At 37.6% G+C, this 18,676-nt stretch overlaps 1 protein-coding gene across 4 annotated transcripts in view; it reads left to right on the forward strand.

Annotated features, from left to right (window-relative positions):
- The window catches only part of si:ch211-266o15.1 (zinc finger MYM-type protein 4), a 39,476-nt gene extending 20,946 nt beyond the window's left edge, over positions 1-18,530 (forward strand). For 2 of the 4 annotated variants that reach the window (XM_053510420.1, XM_053510421.1), the window contains 6 exons: positions 68-198; positions 292-427; positions 507-698; positions 878-945; positions 2,654-7,682; positions 8,343-9,948. In XM_053510420.1, the coding sequence (XP_053366395.1) occupies positions 68-198; positions 292-427; positions 507-698; positions 878-945; positions 2,654-7,682; positions 8,343-8,662 (5,876 nt within the window). In that variant the 3' untranslated portion in view covers positions 8,663-9,948. Of the gene's footprint in view, positions 1-67; positions 199-291; positions 428-506; positions 699-877; positions 946-2,653; positions 7,683-8,342; positions 9,951-10,251; positions 10,382-11,942; positions 12,095-13,733; positions 13,849-14,054; positions 14,307-14,397; positions 14,522-16,460 lie in introns of those variants that run through there. The other 2 variants (XM_053510422.1, XM_053510419.1) reach the window with 2 other exon arrangements.
- Positions 18,531-18,676: the final 146 nt, after the last annotated feature.

Raw genomic sequence — 18,676 nt, forward strand, 5'->3', positions numbered from 1 at the left:
CATGCACCATTGAGATTTTTGTTGTTAAAAAAAATATATATATATATATTCTTCCGTTTCTTCACAGCCATTGATGAAAATGGAGAAAAAATAAGACTGGTGCCTCTGCCAATACCTGTTCCAGTCCCCGTGTACATTCCTGTGCCCATGAATCTGTACACTCGGTACACACCATTACCACTGGGATTTCCTCTTCCTGTACGTATTAAATTCTGTTTTTTCCTGACATCTTTACCCTGTTGTATAAAGTATTGTCTGTGGTTATGGAGTGTTTGTTTTTCTTGATTTTAGATACCTGTGCCACTGTTAGTGCCAGCTTCTCAGGAATCTACACAGCCAATTTCGACTAAAGGTGGCGTCCCTACACAAAGCTCAGTGGAGGATGAAGAAGTGGAAAAGGCCAAGACCAGGCCCTTGTCTCATGGAGGTATGTAAATGATCATTAGAAGAACATTTTGTATTTGTGCAAGGATTTAATGTTAGTTTTCTGTGTGTTATTTTTTCAGACCAGGGGAGTACCTACAGCGGGGATTTGGAGTCTGAGGCTAGATCGACCCCCTTCAGTTGGGTAGACCCTGAAGATTCTTCACACAATCTTAAGCCACCAGTACCTTCAATTGAGCTGGAAGGATCTAAAGATCCTCCTGCTGTCTCCACAGCATCCGACTTGCTAGATTTGGAAAAGGATATTCCTCTTGGTTAGTAACAAATTTTACTGTTGCGAGTTGCATTAGCGTCTTAGAATATTTGTTCTGATGGAATGTTTAGAACTTGTATAACAAATTTAATGCAACAATTTAGAACAAACCATGAAAATAAAATACAATATAAACTAGAGGTCATAAACTTTTTTTTTTCTTACATTCTATTTTATTAGGACCAAATGATCAGGAAGCAACAAAGGAGCAGAAATCATCAGCAAAACGACGCAAGAGAGGAAAAAAGGTATGTTTTTACACAGAAATGGAATCTAGCGCTTACTCTGGTTTATTGCATTATATGAACTTTCCCCTTTTAAAGGGAGGTCTATTGAAACAGAACAGTCTGACTCATATACACCCCCTTCTGGCATCATTGTTTGGAAAGTCTGGCTGTGGGTGTACATCTGTATTTTTGGATGTGTTGGGGGACGGGGGTGAATATAAATATGAAAAGTTTAAATTTTAGATGTTGGGTTCAAAATAATCTTATGTTTTTTATTTAAATCTCCTTGATTTTATGATTTTAAGCATACTAAGTGTAATACACAGCACTTATCGATTATTAGAGCTGCAGATAAAAATATGGTTAGATTTTGTCATAGCTATACCCATTTGTAATCAAATCTAATCTGTGTTAAACAAAGGACAGCAACTTATCTATAGTTAATGTCAAACCTGTTAAAAAGTTATTTTTAAACAGAATTGAAAGCAGTGAAAGTTGCGAACAACGGTACAAACATGACTCAAGCTTATTTATCACTCTTTGTTTCATTATTAATGTTGAAGTCAAAATTTTGAAGCATTAGAAGGGTAAGAATCAAATTTCCAAACGCTTCTTAAAAACCGCTGACGACGTTATCCCGTGCAAGTTTTTTACCCCAAGGACTCATTGTTCAACCTAAGGTAAGATGGACTTGTTTCAAAACTTTCTATTTCTTGTCTTCATCACAGTTTTTGTTTTAATCTAGATAATTCCTTAGTGCATGTGTAAAATGTTTTGCATTTAATGAAGGAGTTTTTTGATCATAAACTTCTTTATTTATTTTAATAAATCATACCTTTTAAAATATAAAAATGGCATGGTCTGTTGTTTTTCTATATAGTAAAGATTTGGGTTTAAGATCAAAAGACGGAAGAGATTTTTGTCCACTTTCCTCAGCCTCAGAATTACTTGCTTTTGTCCCAAAGTATTTAAAGCTAATAAGTAATTAAACAAAGGCAGCAAGAAACACACCGGTCAGCTACATTTCAGTATTTTGTGATTACATAAAAAATAGATTGATTTAATCAAGTTTTTTTTAAGATTATATGTAATTAGTTGGGAATTATGTATATGTAAATATCAGGAAGTCAAAACAGAATTTTGGATCTACCTGATCTAACTTTTGATCTCAAACCTAATTAGCTTTACAAAGTAGCAAGAAGAATTAAATTCGATAATGTTTTAGGTTGCATTTAATCCTGTGTTTTTGCCATTATGCAGTCTTTTGGAAATCTTTATACCATTATTTGCTCTATAGACATTTTTGCTTTGATTGGTTCCTAAATTAACAACATTTTAAGTAGTTTATTGTTAAAGGCACTGTTGTTTTAAAGTGTTATTTTACACTTATTTTAATGCATTCAATTTACTAATTAATGTATTAAATTAGGCAAAAGGCACATTGTACCCAGGTCTATTAGATTGACATAGTAATTATTATTTTGCCCTTGTTCGCAACTGGCTTCCAAAATCTAAGCTTAAAAAAACACTTAAGTTTTATTCAGTAAAATCCACATTAATATTTAAAGAAAAATTATTGTTTGAGAAGCAAAGAGAAAATAGACTTGTGGAAGCCCATAAATATGCCAATTTTATTTTTTATTTTCTTAATTCAAATGTTATTTCAAATGTTTTTCTCATTTCTCTGTTCAAAATGGTAAATTCTTTTGTTTTTTTCCTTCTTGGTCAGGGGTGTGATGTTGAAGAAACGAAGAGTTTTAAACAAGAACTGGACGTAGCTGATTGTACACAGTCCATCTTGGACACTAACTTAGAGCAGTTCAATACGGAATCTTCCCAAGATGCAGAATCACTTTTCATTAGTTCAGAATGTGCTCCGATTGAAGATGATCTGGATGAGGAACAAAACACATTTAAATGTGGTAAAGAACTTGGCTCGTTCTCTGGGTCACCGATACCTTCAGGGCCAAGTCTAAGACCAAGGAATGAAAATGTTCGAGCTCAGACATTTTGCACTAAAAAGCAGTTCTGTGTATACTGTCAAAAATCAAATACCAAAATAGCAAGGCACTTGGAGCGATTGCATTCAAATGAAACAGATGTCGCATATGCTCTCAGCTTTCCAAAAAAATCTAAAAGAAGGCATATGCTACTGGAACAGCTTCGTAAGAAGGGCAATTATCAGCATAACATTGAAGTTATTCGAAACGGAAACGGGGATATAGTTATGCAAAAACGAACAAAAAGAAAAAGGTCGGTCATGGATTACTTGCCCTGCCAGTATTGCCTAGCTTTCTTTGTCCGGCATGGATTGGAGAAACATGAGAATGTATGCAAGAACAAAATGATTTCAGAGTCATGTTCCGAACCCTTGGAACTGCTGAACACTGAGTCCTGCTTCCATCCTGATCCAGAGTTAAATGGTGAGTCGCTTATCAAACTAAACCTGGTCCAATTACAAAGTCCAACTCTGTTTAGCTCTGAAGCCCAGTCACATCCTGATCTTGCAGCAAGTCTTGAGTCTAGTGCCAATAACTGTTCTGGACTCCTTTTACAACACAATCTTGAACCAAGCTCTTTCTCAAGTACTGAGTCAAGTCCTGGATTTTCAGACCAAACCGATCTTAAACCAGGCCTTGGATCAAGTCCTGTGTTTGGCCAGCCTTGTCCTGAACCCTTCCTTTCCACCAATTCAGATCAGATTAGGCAGTCTCCTACTGTAGATTTCTGTGATGAGCGCACTTTTCTATCTAGTCCTGATTCAAGCCCTCACGCTTTTGAATTCCACCTACAACCTAATGAGTACATAAGTCCCACAGCTATTCATCCTACTACCAAAACTTGCTACCAAAGTAGCCTCACAATCTCTGCTGAAAGCAACCCAGATGCCAATAACTTTGAGTTTTGCTTACCATCTACCCCTGAACCTGGTCCACTGCCTTACCCTGATTCAAGCCCTAGTCATCTAAGTGTTGACACATGCTTGGAAGAAGTTTTGAGGTCCAGTCCTGAAACCAGTCATCCCCGTACTCCTGAATATTGCAGTGCTGTTGAATTCAATGTAAAAACTACTTTAGAATCCTGTCTTGAATCCACTATGGTGTGCCCTGATGCATCTAGCAGTGCAAATATGAATTCTGAATTTTGCCATCAGCCTAGTGTCAGTCAAATGTCTAGCCCAGGTCCTACTCAACCGAGTTTTGAGTCTTTTTTTCTATCCGGGTGTGATGTCAGGCCACCACCGAGTCTGGAATCGTGCACTCAAACCACTTTCATATCAAATCATGAATCCATGTTTCAGTCCTTCACACAAGATGAGAAAACTAGCCCTAAAACCAGTCCTTGCTGTATTCCTGGATCTGACCACCTAACTATCGCAGATCCCAGTCAGACAAGTTTTGAAACTCTATCAGTTAGCCCTAAAACTAGCATTCTGCCTCATCCTGAATCAGACTTTGGTCCTCAAATTAGTTTCGAAAACGGCAATGAGTCTGTTCTTCAGTGCAGTTCTGGAACCAGTCTATTTCCTTCTTCTAAAACTTTGCACCCCCAAAGTGTCGAGTCCAACACAAAACCTTCTGGCAAACCCTGTTTCACATCTAGTAGAAAGTGTAGCAGTCCTCCACCCAGGAGTCCTAAGGCTAATGCAGAATCGTTACCACAGATCCCCACTGCCCACTCCCCCAGCTCAGACTCCGATGCTTCAAATGGTTTCGATAACAATTTGATTTACAGTAAGAAGTCAATCGGGTCATCAACAGAAAGCTTGACGTGCCAAAAGAAGCCTGTTGAGACTACTGACGTAGACTCCGATTTTAGCTCATCATCTTGTGTGAAAACTCGTTCTCAGCGCAAGGCTGCGTCCTCCTGTGTGCGTTCAAATGCAAGTTTAAACTGTAGCTCCTCTCCAGAACTGTCCCAACGGATAGGTTTAAATAAAACGCCAAATCGTGAGAGCTTAGGAAAGAAAAGGCAGTACTGTCTTTACTGTAAAAAATCCTGCATCAAAATGGCACGCCATTTGAGCCAAAAACATACGAAAGAAAAGGAGGTAGCACACGCCCTTAGTTTTCGAAAGGGGTCTAAAAAGCGGCTTCTAATGCTTGAACAACTTAGAAAGAAAGGGAATTATCAGCATAACATTGAAGTTCTCAAAAATGGAAATGGCGAGCTCATCATTTGTAAACGACCAACTAAAGATCATTCCATGGTCATGTACCTGCCTTGTCAGTATTGCCTGGCATTTTATATCCGCAATGATTTGTGGAGGCATGAAAGAAGTTGCAAAATGAGAACAGATGGCAGCTCAGTTAGCCTTAGAAGGACTGTGTCATCAACAATGCTTCCGTTAAAAAGCAGTACTTCTGGAGATTTGGAAGAAGCTATTGATGGTTTGATGCAAGACAGCATCTTCCATCATATAAGAGACGATGCTCTGATTTGCAAGTATGGCGCTAGGCTTTTTGTTAAACTTGGACGTGCTAAAAAGCATCAAGTATATATAGTGCAGAAAATGAGGCAATTGGCAAGATTTATGCTAGTTGTTAAAGGGTTGGATGGTTCTGTTCAGTACTTGCATCAACTGTGCACTCCATCCAGGCTTGATTTGGTCATTAAAGGTGCAGGGATAGTAAGTGGGTTCGATGAAACTTTGAGAAAATTCGAAAAACCGTCGGTGGCAATAAAAATCGGAAATACTATAAGACAAGCAGCTGAAGTAATTTGTGGTGAAAATGTTATGGAGGGTGATGCAGAAACTGTCGCTAATGTTAAAGAGTTTATTAGGCTGTTTGAGAAAAAATGGATTTTATGCGCTAAAAACGCTTCCAAAGCTGCCAAACTTGGTAGCACAAAGGCTGACGGCTGCTTAGACAAGCCTAGTGCTGCACTCTCGGCACGTCAGGGGAACTGTCCGGTGGGCAAAAAACCCAGAAAAACTCAAAAGCTTAAGTCGCATTCCTGTAGCACTAATCAAGGTGATGGTGAAAACGCAGAGAGCTCTGAATCAAATGGGTTACAGATTTTCCCCAATCGAAATTTACGCAGCAGCACTGCTGCCGTAGCGCCATCTACCGACCCTGCCACACAGTCTTCTGTGTCTCAACAGGTTAAGGTCCCGTATCCAAAGTCACAAATGCTTACTTCAAAAATAAAAATAAGAACCCCAAAGGGTGCTAAAAAACAGTTTTGTCATTATTGTAAGAAACCCTTCATCAAAATAGCAAGACATTTGTCAAAAAATCACGCGGAAGAAAAGGACGTAGCCCATGCGCTCAGCTTCCCAAAGAGATCCAAAACTCGACATAACTTACTTAAACAGCTTCGTAATAAAGGTAACTACGAGTATAACGTTAAAGTTCAGGAGACCGGAAGTGGCGAACTCATCCCACAGAGAATGGTAAAAAAGGATACTTTGTTGACCGCCTACCAAGCTTGCCCTTACTGTCTGGGTTTTTACCTCCGACGTGACTTGTGGAGACATCTGAGATCGTGCAATATGAAAAAGGAGGAGAAGACTCCCCCTGGCAAAAGAAGGCTACGGTCGACCTATTTCAAGAATATTCCAATGCATGACTGTCTTTCTGAGGGCTGCCAGAATCTTGTTCGCAATATGAGGGATGATGACATCTCGAAATGTTTAAGGAATGATGCCTTAATCTGCAAATTAGGAAATAGTCTTTATGAAAAAAACAAGCTTGAAAAGGAAGGACGCGATTACATAGCACAAAAAATGAGAACACTAGGGAGATTTATGTTGGTCGTGAGGGAGCTGGATGACAGTGTTTCGGATCTTTATCAAGTGTGCACTGAATCCAGGTTCAGTTTGGCTTTGGAAGCTGTGAAGAAGCTTGTCGATTTCAATCCGCACTCAAAGCAATTTAAAAAATCATTAGCGTTGAAAATTGCCGCTTCCTTGAAGGGGGCTGCCGAGGTTGCTTTAGAAGAGAAGGGCATGCAAGCTGAAGCTAGAAAGCAAGCCGAAGAATTCATTGAGCTGCTGGGAACAGATTTGTTATTTTGTAAATCCTCACATATTTACGCTACAAATAAGGAGACCAAACAGGATGTTCTACATCTGGTTGAAGATGTTGTTAAACTGCATAAGTTCCTCACAGAGGCACAAGACAAAGCAAAATCGGAGCTGATGGAGCATTCAAATCGTGATGTATGGAAAAGGCTGCGTGAATGCATTCTGGCTGAAATCACTCTGTTTAACCGAGGACGAAAGAGCATGGCTGAGAAAATGCTGCTCGAGGACTATATACACAGGGACAAACAGCCCATCACAGGAAAAATGTCTGAACCCTTGACAAAGCTGGAACAAGCACTTAGCGACGTGTTGATAAGAGCACGAGTCACTTGTAAAAGTGGACGCTCGGGTCCCATTTTGTTTACCCAAAGGATGGCATCGTCTCTGGACATCCTGATCAAGTACCGTAAGGATGCAGATGTCTTTGCAGACAACCCGTACATGTTTCCTCAAGTGACAAGCGACGGTCACATAAGGGCACACGACTGCATAAGAACCTTTGCCCGCAGTTGTGATGCAAGCAAACCCGAGGTGTATGCACACAAATCTGTGGCTACGGTGTTCCAAATACTGAGCCTTAATGGCAGTGAGAAGGAGCGATTAACTGTGCTCATGGACGACGGAAGCTTCGATTTCCAAACACTAAATGAAGACGTCTCACAGCTGGCAAAAATCTGCACTCTCCTGGAAAGCATGGATGAAGGAGTTGGTGAAAGCAAGGTTACAGGTATTTATTTTTTTGTACAGAGTTTACAGATGCAGACTTGCCAGACCTGTACATTTTGCATTGGAAAGCTGTCACAGTGATCGCTCAAAAAGACCCAAATTTTATAACGTGGTTCGTCCCTCCATTTACGAATGCCAGATGTGCATTGATAGTTTAAAAAACTCTCTTGCTAATCCCGCAGAAATAGACACTTCCACACGTTCTGATTAATTTGTGTTTAATGTCTTTTCCCTAAAATAGAAAAAAGGAAGTAAACTTTTCAACAGTTTTTAGTTTTTCTACAAGTGGCAGATGAAGTCATTCCTCTCGCCTGTCCTGCTCAAGTTTTATATATAATGTATTACATGTATATAAATCACGTTAGTTATTTTGACACACATTTAAACTGCAGTATTTAACTGTTAAATGTACAATTTTGTATTCAAACATTTTTCGAGGCTAACAGCAACTAATTGGATCCCTTTTTTTAGCATCTAAAAATTTATATATAATTTATATTAAATTGTAGTCAGCACAATGTATTTTTTCTTTTCAGGGTTTGGAAAAAAAAGCTAACAAAAAAAAAATGCAAATTATTTCATAACTTTAATTTTAATGCGAAGCAAATAAGTCCCCTAATTTTATTCTCTTTATTTTTCATATATGTATATAATACATTAGGTCTCAGCCGTGCCTCTGCCCGAAGACACAAATGGAAAAATGAGGAACAGGAAGCCGTGAGGCGGCAACTGGGAAATTACATCTCCATCAGCAAAGTGCCAGGCAAAATCGACTGCCTGGACTGTATCAGGGCCGAGCCACAGGCTCTCAAGTCAAGAACGTGGATGGACGTTAAATATTACGTTTATAACACAATAGTGGCAAAGAAAAGGAAAAGAAGGAGTTTGAACAGGACGGACAGTGAAAGCGAAAGTGACGAAGATGATCTCGTTGCTCCGGAGCCCGCTGCAAAAAGAACTCTCCGGGAAAGAAGGCGGTGACATCGCGTGTAAACATAATGATCATAAACACACCGCTGGGTCAACGGGCCATGTTGAATAGACTAAACTATTGTAGATGGGACACGTGATCGTGTTTAACTACATGATTGTGGGTGAACTAGAACGATAATGTTAACACTAGATGACCATTTTCCGTTTTGAATTTCTCTCCAAATAGCTCAAGATTAACACAAATCTTTAGAAGCACTTTCTTTTAAGAAGTTTTTTTCCCTCTATCTCTCTCTCTCTCGCTCTCTCTCATTTCTTTTTTTTTCATCGCCGCTGGCTGTTGCATTGTCATTATCTTTGACATTTATACATGCATTCAGCTGCCTCCTATTTTGTCGGAAATGACAAATCAGATAAGATTATTCTTAAATGCAGTATAGAATATTTATTGTGTTGAACACCTTAAATGACCAAACTGACAGTCTTTCTGGCTGCACGCATGGATGTACCGAGCCATTATCACCACAGAGTTGATTATTTTCCGATAAATGCATGTCTGAAATGTTTGTCCTCTTGTATCGTGGCACTTTTAAGATTTTCTTTATTAAAGAAAGAGACAGACTTTTTTGGCATCTGTTTATATTTAAATTCACTTGCTCTCTGTTTGAGTTAATAATTTAAAGAGTCCTGTTGTTATCAGCGTGTTTGTTGTTAAATAACCGCACCTTACAAAAGCATGTTGATTAGTGATAAAAATGATAAATTCGATATACCTTCGATTAGAATTACATGCAGCACTGCCATAAGCGTAAAAGTTAATCACATTAGATTACTGCGGCACAGCGGTGGTGTTACTCGACATAATCAAAAGAAGCTCGCTCCACATGCTTTACTGGGGTAAATCTCCACCCTTTATTCGTATTTTTGTTACTTTTGGTGTGATAAAGTTCACTTGAGGCAATTGTGCCATTAAGAACAGATTTGTGTTTTATTTTTAAAGAGTGACGCTACATATATTATATTTAGCTTGTTAGAAGAACAGAAGCTTATCTGTTCACATCATGTTGTGAATTAATGACTATGACACTATAATTTCATCGTGAACCCTTATGAACCAACGGTTTCACAATCTGTCCGGATTTTGTTTAGGAACAACTGAGGACCTTTTTTTTTTTTGATATGATGTGTATATAATTTTTTTGTTATAAGAAGTTATGTTTGTTTTTGTGGAATTTTTTTTCTTCTTTTTTTTTTTTTTTTTTTAAGTCTGACTTTAAAATTTCCTTTTGAAATGTAACATAAGGTCACATTGTAATGTTCCACTTTTATTTACTGCAGTTTGTTTAAATATGTTTAGTTTGTTTTTGCTTTTTCTTATGCACATTATATTAAACCAGAAACGCACAATTTAACCGTTTTTGACTTCCTAATTAATTTAAGCTTGCATTCTCAGCATCATCAAAAATCTCGGTGTCATCTCTAAATGCTTTGAACCCAGCTTGTACTGAACTGAGTCATGGTGTTTCTTAGAAATGAAACAGTCACGCTTTTTCTGTCTTTCTTTTGTTGTTGTTCTTATCCTCGTGTTCCTCGCAGATGGTTTGTGTAAAAACTAACAAGCGTCTGCCTTTTTCTTCCAGGGACGGAGGCGTTCAGGACCAGATGTGGCGAGCGGCGTGGTTTCTACTCCACCCAGCTCCAAACTCCAGCACATGTACGGAGTAAAAGCCTGGGCCAGTTGGGTGCAGTGCAGGACTCGACACGCCGACGGTGAGCTTCACCCACGTGCTGCGGCTTAACACTTAACATTCTTATTTTATGCTCTTGTTATGTGCAGCACCCAGTGTGCTGTCTCCAATGGCGATGTTGCTAAGCAACAGTCTTGGGACAAAGTGCTCGAGTGTGAAGAAACATGAATTTTTTTTTCCTTTTGTCTCTAAGACACCTGTTTTTTAAGAAATAATTCAGTGCTTGTTCCACAGCAGCAGGAAAAAAATATATATTAGTTGAAAAACAAGTTTCTGAAGTTTTCTGAAGGTATTTATAAAATAAAATTTATATTTAGAATCACATTCCTGAGAATGCGCTTGAAAATGCATTATTGTGTATGAAAGAAATAAAACGCATGGACTGCGCTGCTGTATGAAAATAATCAGCGTTGGTATGTTGTCATGTGACTCAATTGCAATGCCTTAAATGTCACATAGTATAAAACAGAGATTTGTACTTCTTGACAATTGCAGTTGTTAATAAGAGAAAAAAATATAAAAATGTATATTTTTTTATAAAATTTATCAAAAGAAATCTTTTGAAAACATGCACAGTGTGTCCTGAGAAACTGTATAGTTGCTGAATGTTAGTGTTTTGCACTAAAGACTCCTTTCATACAGAAACTAAACAAAACTAGCCTCATCGTATATACAATAATATTTTGTTGTTGTTTTTTTCTTTTTGAGGTTTGGATTTTTTGCCCTACAAATGCTTACGCAACTCGTTTCTGTAGAAACAATATAACACTTTCGAATTACAGTCAGAACTGTTACTGCTGCTGACCAATCAGAATGGAGAATTTGTTTCGAATTAGTTTAGTATTAAATGTTTTAAGTTCGTGCTAGTCAGGTGTTTGGAAATAGTTTTTCATTTTTGTTCTAACAGCAAAATCCTTACAAAATGGTTTTGTGAGGAAAAATTGATGGTTAATAAAATTAAAAGAGAATAAAAAAAAAAAACTGTCCGTCAAAAAACACTGTTCTTCAAAATTGAAGCCACTAAAAGTTGTAGTTGTATGATATGATAAAAATGTAAACTGCAATATTTAACTATCAAATTTACCTTTTGTGTATTTAAACTTATTAATTGAGCCTAACAGCAAATACAGGAACAAATGATCTCATTGAGAGGATGTATTTATTTATCACTTTAAAATTATATTTTAAAAATAATAATAATAATAAATAATTTTTTTGGGATAAATTCTACATAAATGCTTAAGTATGCCTGTAATAAATCTGTACTCTTGGTTAAAATAATTGATTAACGATTAGAGTAACATCCGAATATTTAAGTATAAACGTTTGTCCGTTTCAAACGTTACTAAATGTGTGTTTGATTTGTTTTGGCCTTATTCAATTTTTTGAGTCATTCACATACATTATTTCCCTTTTAAATGGATTTAATAATTAATTTTGCCCTTGATTTATAGAGGAATGCATCAATACTAAATGTCACTCTCCTAGTGACCCACTTTTAATAAGCCTTTTAATGTTACTGACATTTACTATCATCTTCATCTCTGCATTCATTTATTTATCTATTTGTTTGTTTGTTTCAGCGAGCTCTCTCACCGTGAAGGAGGACGTGTTGGATTGCAGCTCTGAGATGCTCAGCAACGGTTTGAGTCATTTCATCAGCGAAGTCCGCAGACCGAACGGTCAATCTTATGCACCCGACAGCGTCTACTATCTGTGCTTGGGCATTCAGCAGGTCTGATCTTTCAAAAGTCGTTTTTTGCTTCAGTGTGTATACGTGGATAGGTCAAATATTCTTCGCACTCTGGATGTAGAATTAGTTTTTCTTAACTTTTGGGAAAGACAAATACATGATTTTATGACATAATCACTTTGCTTTTCAATATACTTTGTCCGTCTGTCAACAAGCAAAAAAAATTTTTTTATCTAAGCTGCGAGCCACGAATGCACAAGTGTCCTTACTACTCCATCAGAAGTGAATCTTCGTCCTCGTAGGGCTGCTTTTAGGGCACCAAACAGGTGAAAGTCATATGTAGTGAGATCAGGACTACAGGGAGGACGCAGAGCGTGGGCAGAAGTGTGCAGATGTGCATCATCATGCGAGATCACGACACCCTCTGATATTAGTCCTCTGTGTTTATTCTAATGTTTAGGCTTTATTTCTTCAATAAGCGTCTCACTGTAACGAGCACTGTTGATCGCTGAACTTTTTTCCTGGCGATTTTCCAATACTTCTGGCCCTTTAGAATCCCTGTAACTGTAAGCATTGATGAATTTTACGGCTGATTTATTTATTTTTTTTTTAGTTTTTCTCGGTCGGTAATTGAAGATGTTTCTGTTCTATTCTCTGCCGTTTACTCTCAGACGCGTAGTGGTGAATCCGTGTCTCGTCACCACTAATGATTCACCTTCTGTAGAGTATCGTCCCAAATTTGTTTGCGCCCTGAGACCACAAAAAAATAAATCACTGCATTCTGCTCTTTTTCTGTACAAATCACAAGTGGGGCGTCTATTTTTGCAGTTACACATGAACTGATGTAGCACGTTCACACCTGCACAGCAGTGACCGGGGAGGTAGGAGCCTTGAACGAAAAAAGGTCTGATAAGACATTCAGTAGTTTAAAGATAACCCGAGTGCAGATATTTTTTAAATTACCCTCGTACATGTGTCTATACGTTTATAAGCTGTCAGTGTGCTTACGGTTTCGACTTTTCACTCTGGACCCAGATTCGAGTCGTTTTGTTTTGCTCTGTAAAGCCAGATCTTTGAGACTTTAGAAGTTCATTTAACAGATCGAGGCTCATCGCCCTTGTGCTACGGCTCTCCAGCTGTATAATGACACAGATGTTTTTAAACCTGGACAGTATAATTAGCATGTTTCATTGTGTTAAAAAAATAAGTATTGTATCCAAGGTGGCCCAAATTTTGGATCCATAGGAGAAATTTGAGCAAATTTCTTCATGTGTCAGAACTGATCCAACATACACAGATGATTTTATCTCATTTAGTGATGATGATCAAAGCTGATAGACTTCTGATTTCAGATGACCCCAAAGTAAAAGAGTCGAGTGGTGTCTCGTCTGGTTCTGTCTGGTTTTCTGGCGTAGTTTTGAAGTTATTTTGTCCATGAAAAATAAATGAAGTTAAAAAAAGCAAAAATGCATGAAGGATCTCTGTTTATTGATTTATGCTCATATCTTTTTCATTTTAGATATTAAATGTATTGCAATCCCTAAAAGAACTTCTGTTCATTTTTTTTTAAGGCAAAAAAGAATTAAAAAAATTATTCAATTTATTTTCCTGTCTGTTTGCTTGCTTCATGTTTATAATTATTGCTCGGTTCATCTTTAAACGCTCTTTTTCTCTTAAACAGCACCTTCTTGAAAATGGTCGTTTGCAGAATATCTTCATGGATCCTCTTTATAACCAGTTCACCGCAGACATGACCAAGCTGATAAAAGACTGGGAGTGCAGTTTAACACTAAATGGTAACTAGTCTACAACCTGTACACATATACTCTGTATAATACACACACAGGCAGTAGTGATATCAGCTTGAATAGAGTGTCTTAACAAGCGGATTGGGACACAGCCCAAACCAGTGCTCACTTTTTTCCATCATGAACACGAGTCGATTAGGATTCTGAAACTATTTTAAATGGCTTAGACATCAAGCTCTGGTGTGTGTTCGCAGGTCTCTTGCAGTCCCGCATTGAGGAGAGTTTTCTGTGGGAGTGTAAACAGCTGGGCGCTTTGTCTCCGTTGGTGCTGCTCAACACGCTGATCTTTTTCGGGGTCAAACATCTGAACCTAAAGACGGTCGAGCAGCATCAGCAGCTCTCCTTCTCCAACATCGCACGCTGCTTCCGGAGCACCAAGCACGGCAAGTCCTCCTACCTCAGGTTTCGATTTGCTGTAAAAGACGAAGGCGAAAAAGACAAGCGAGGTGAGAGAGAGGGTGCAGCGCGCCTGATGATTTAAATGCCATTCGTTAGAATTATCGAACATTTAGGTATAATGTCGTGTGTATTTTTCAGTTCTGCTGGGTAAAAGGAAGAGAGAAGATGCAGAAGAGAATGCGGAGTATGGCGAGATGCCTGAGAATACCGAGGACGCTTTACACTGTCCAGTCAGACTGTACGAGTTCTACCTCTCGAAATGGTGAGATGGAACGAACCTTAGTGGGATGTTCTTTTAGTAACAGTCACTTTTTAATATCTGCAAAGGCAACATCTCCGCTGCTTCCTGCTCATTTACCCTCACCTATTGCTTCAATCATTAGAGCAGAAGTCTTGCTCACAAAGGGCTGGCTTTCATTCCAACCAAACAGAAGTCATTCCTAATTTTACTTGTTTAATCAGTTCTTGGTCTCCAATCAGCTATTTAAAGAAAAGCACCTGCTATGCTGGAATAAAACCCTGCTGATCTTTATGGATTAAATTTAAGGATGTATTCAGAGTAGGCTTTTTTTTTTTTTTTTTTTTTTTGCACAGTACAAATTGGGTCCTGAAATCTTGCTGACGTGCAGACCTCTTCATTATTTTAGGGTCTTGATTTTGAATTTGGCAGCCAGTAGAGATCGATTCATTGATGTATTGTGGCTCTTCAATATCTACTATATCTATCTATATATATATATATATATATATATATATATATATATTCATTTTTTTATATTTAAAAAGGTCAAATCTTGTTTAATTGCAGTGTGCAGGTTCGCTCATGTCCTGTTTTTAAAAACACAAAGCATACATCCGAAAATATTGGCTCTACTCGTATAACAGGTTTTGGTGTTGAACGCTCAACAGATTGCCAGAAATATTTTAGAACATCAGCGATCAGTTTTGTAACAGAGCGTTCTGTGAAAATAAAGATGGCGAAAGGAGAAAAAAAAAGGATTGTAAGCAGTGTTCAGGAAATGAATCGTGGAGACCTGAGCCTTGAAACAAGTTATAAGCAAGCATAGTGTGTGTAGTGGTTTGTTGTTCTATAACAAGTCTAGTGTTTTATGTTGAATCGGATTCCTCATGTGTGTCAACATACTTGGCGAATAAAACCCGATTCTGATGTAAGGAGTAGATCTTTCGATACTATGTATTTGCGATATCTACTGTAGGTGTCACTTCGTTTTGCATTGCAATTCTGTAAGTATCACGATTTCACGAAAATGCTAGTTTGTTTTTTTTATTATTTTGTTGCAATTCTAAACAAGCTAGGCCAAGAATTTTCTGCGTGCCAGTGTGTAAATAGTTTAAACCTGAAGGATTATATTAAATTTAATTTAATTTAATTTTTTTTATTTTACTTTACACAATCAAAAGAAATTATGGACGTTTGTATGAAATGTAAATGTGTATGAATGATTAGATATTCCTTATAGTTATAGGAATCGCATAATTTTATCACTTTAAATATATATACAGTATAAAATACTCCCAAAAAATTTTTTAAACTGTTTAATATTTTAATATATATATATATATATATATATATATATTTTTACTGTTTTTTAACTGTTTAATTTTATATATATATATATATATATATATATATATAATTAAACAGTTAAAAAACAGTTTAATTTATATATATATATATATATATATATATATATATATATATATATATATATATATATATATTAAACAGTTAACAAAAAAAATTTGGAGTCAAAAAGAGTCTCCTGTGTAAAACTGCTCTACGCTGTTCAGTATACATTCAGGGCGTTACTATTATTTATAATATCATTGGATTACTGAAAAAGGAAAGACGTAAAACAGATAAATTTTTATTGGTCCATCCATCAACTTGTAAACAGTTTGATAAAGTCCAAGACTGCATGTATCACAATTATGGTCATGATTTGGGTTCTGTCATAGTGTGACAACGGTATTCATTATTATACAGACCCGCATTGCAAACACTCATTCAATGAAAGTTAAATCTTGAGAATATGATTAGGGTAAAGAATTGCCCGTCTGTGCCATAATGTAAGCTAGGACTGGCACTAAGTGTAGAGTAAGAGCAGTGTGACAAATACAACGCTATACCAAAGCTAAATATATATGAACATATTCCTTATATTTTCTTTAACCCGCAGTCCTGACTCCGTGAAGGAACATCCAGATGTTTTCTACCTGCAGCCTGAGACCTCCTGCCACCCTGGCAGCTCTGTTTGGTATTCTACCCAGCCTCTGGATGCCACCATTTTGGACAGCATGCTATCGCGCATCCTGGCAGTCCGGGACGTCCATCTGGAGCCTAAACCGCAGCAGCAGCCGAGCTCTTCGGATGAAGACACCTCGTAATTTCATTGTTAAAAACAAAAAATAGAGACAAAGACGTCACAGAGACGCTGGTGTTCGTAGTGCGCTGTCAGAGATTTAAGAAAACAATGATCGGGGGTGAAGTGTGACTAATCATACGCCTACGTCCTGTCGTGGGTTCTGGAGCGACAGATTTCAACATTTGTGGATCAACTCAGTCAGTTTTCTTCTTTTTCTCTTAGTAGAAGTCATGATCATGTTACAAATGCATGCTTTAGTACATATTACTAGTTTACGATCACGTATCATTTTTCAGGTTTTACATCAGACTCTACCTGGACAAAAAAAAATGTGTTGTGGAAAAGTATTATATACATATATAAAAAAAAATGACAACTTGATCAATCATGCGATTATTTTGTCATGCATTTGTGTGAGTTGTTCAAAGTGTCAGGATAATTTTATCTCGTACAAGGCCACCGATTCAATGCATGAAAAACGCATTGGAATTTAAACCGTTCATCTTTTTAACGGTAGGTGTTATTTAGTATTTCCGGGATGGGAGAGTGCAAGAAATGTATTTCCGAACTAGAAGTAATAATTCTTCTAAATAATGAAGCAGGTGTATGTGTGGTTCTTTGACCCAATTCGACATAATCATAAATACTGACAGGTTTAAAAGATCATGATATGAAGATTTCACAGCTTCATGCATCACACACAATGTTTTATGATTATTCTTCCCTCCCTCCGGCACAGACACCCGTGGTGCAGAACAGTATTTTCTGGCGATGGTTCCCCGAGTGCACTAAATGTAAATGTAAATATCGACATGTGGCACCAGCGGGCAGCTGTCGTGTACTGTACGCGAGCCAGATTACAACCATGCTCAAAAACAGCTCATCACTTGCAGCAATCTCTGAGTAAAAAAAAATGAACAAACACTTTTATTTTATTTTACATTTGCCACATACTTATGTTTTGACTTTGAATACTCCTATAAAATATTCACATATAACTCACCAGTTCCTAAGCTTGTTTCTCATTTGTAATTGCTCTTGCAATCTTAAACAATTGTTTTTCATGTTTTTTTTTTTTTCTTCTTCTCTTTTAATCATTGATTTACACACGCATAACGTTTTAGATTGCTCGACGTTCAAACGTTGAGTTTTTAAGCAGCAAGGCCCACACGGTCACCAGAGAGGCCGAATTAGTTCTGCGATGTTTATCCACAAGATTATGCAGATATTTGCACAGATACATCCAGCGCCTGCCTACGGTGTAAGGCCAATTGTCATTTGCTACCATGGTAACCGAGTGGAAGGCTTTTGCTTGAGCGCTGTGCTGGATTCTGCAGGTTTCGAGACACAAAAAGTGGTAAGGATCCAGACGTTCAGCGTCACTTATGTAGTATTAAAAGTGTGAAAACTTGCTGCGGAATTTGTATTATTTTTTTGCTTTTCATGCAGACAAGGATATCTCGGATAAGTCGTCCTTTGAGCTCCAAGACAGCTTTTTTTTGCCTCCTGTTTCTGCAAGGTTGCTCAATTATTTAGAGATGTATGTATTTCTGTATTATTGACCTGTCACGATATACAGAAACAACCATGCAATAACTCCTAACCTAATCCTGTTTGTGTTCAGGAGAAGTGTGTGTGGGTGTGCGCGCAGGGCACAAGAGTTGTCAATCGAGAGCTTTTGAGAAAAAGAGCGTGTGTGTGTGTGTGTGTATCTATGTGGGTGAGGAGTAGGGATGCGACTAACAAAAATGCTGTTTTTTTCGACAGCGTTAAGGAATCGATTTTATTGAGAACAAAAACACACTGGCTCCATTCTTAAAAGGTAACAGTTTGTTTTACACTGTCAATAAAGTAAACCTTGCGATAAATAAAGCAGTAATTTCTCCTTGTATGCTTGGAGTTTCTGGATCTTTTTACGACCAAACCTACAGTGGAGATGGAAATGATTCAAATCAGGTGAAAGAAGGGGAAAAATAAGTCTTGATAACTATAAAAGCCCTGAAGCAGCATCAAAACTTGGGGGGAGGGGA

Source organism: Clarias gariepinus, chromosome 13 (genome assembly GCF_024256425.1).
Source record: "Clarias gariepinus isolate MV-2021 ecotype Netherlands chromosome 13, CGAR_prim_01v2, whole genome shotgun sequence".
In the NCBI taxonomy this organism is placed as follows: Eukaryota; Metazoa; Chordata; class Actinopteri; order Siluriformes; family Clariidae; genus Clarias; species Clarias gariepinus.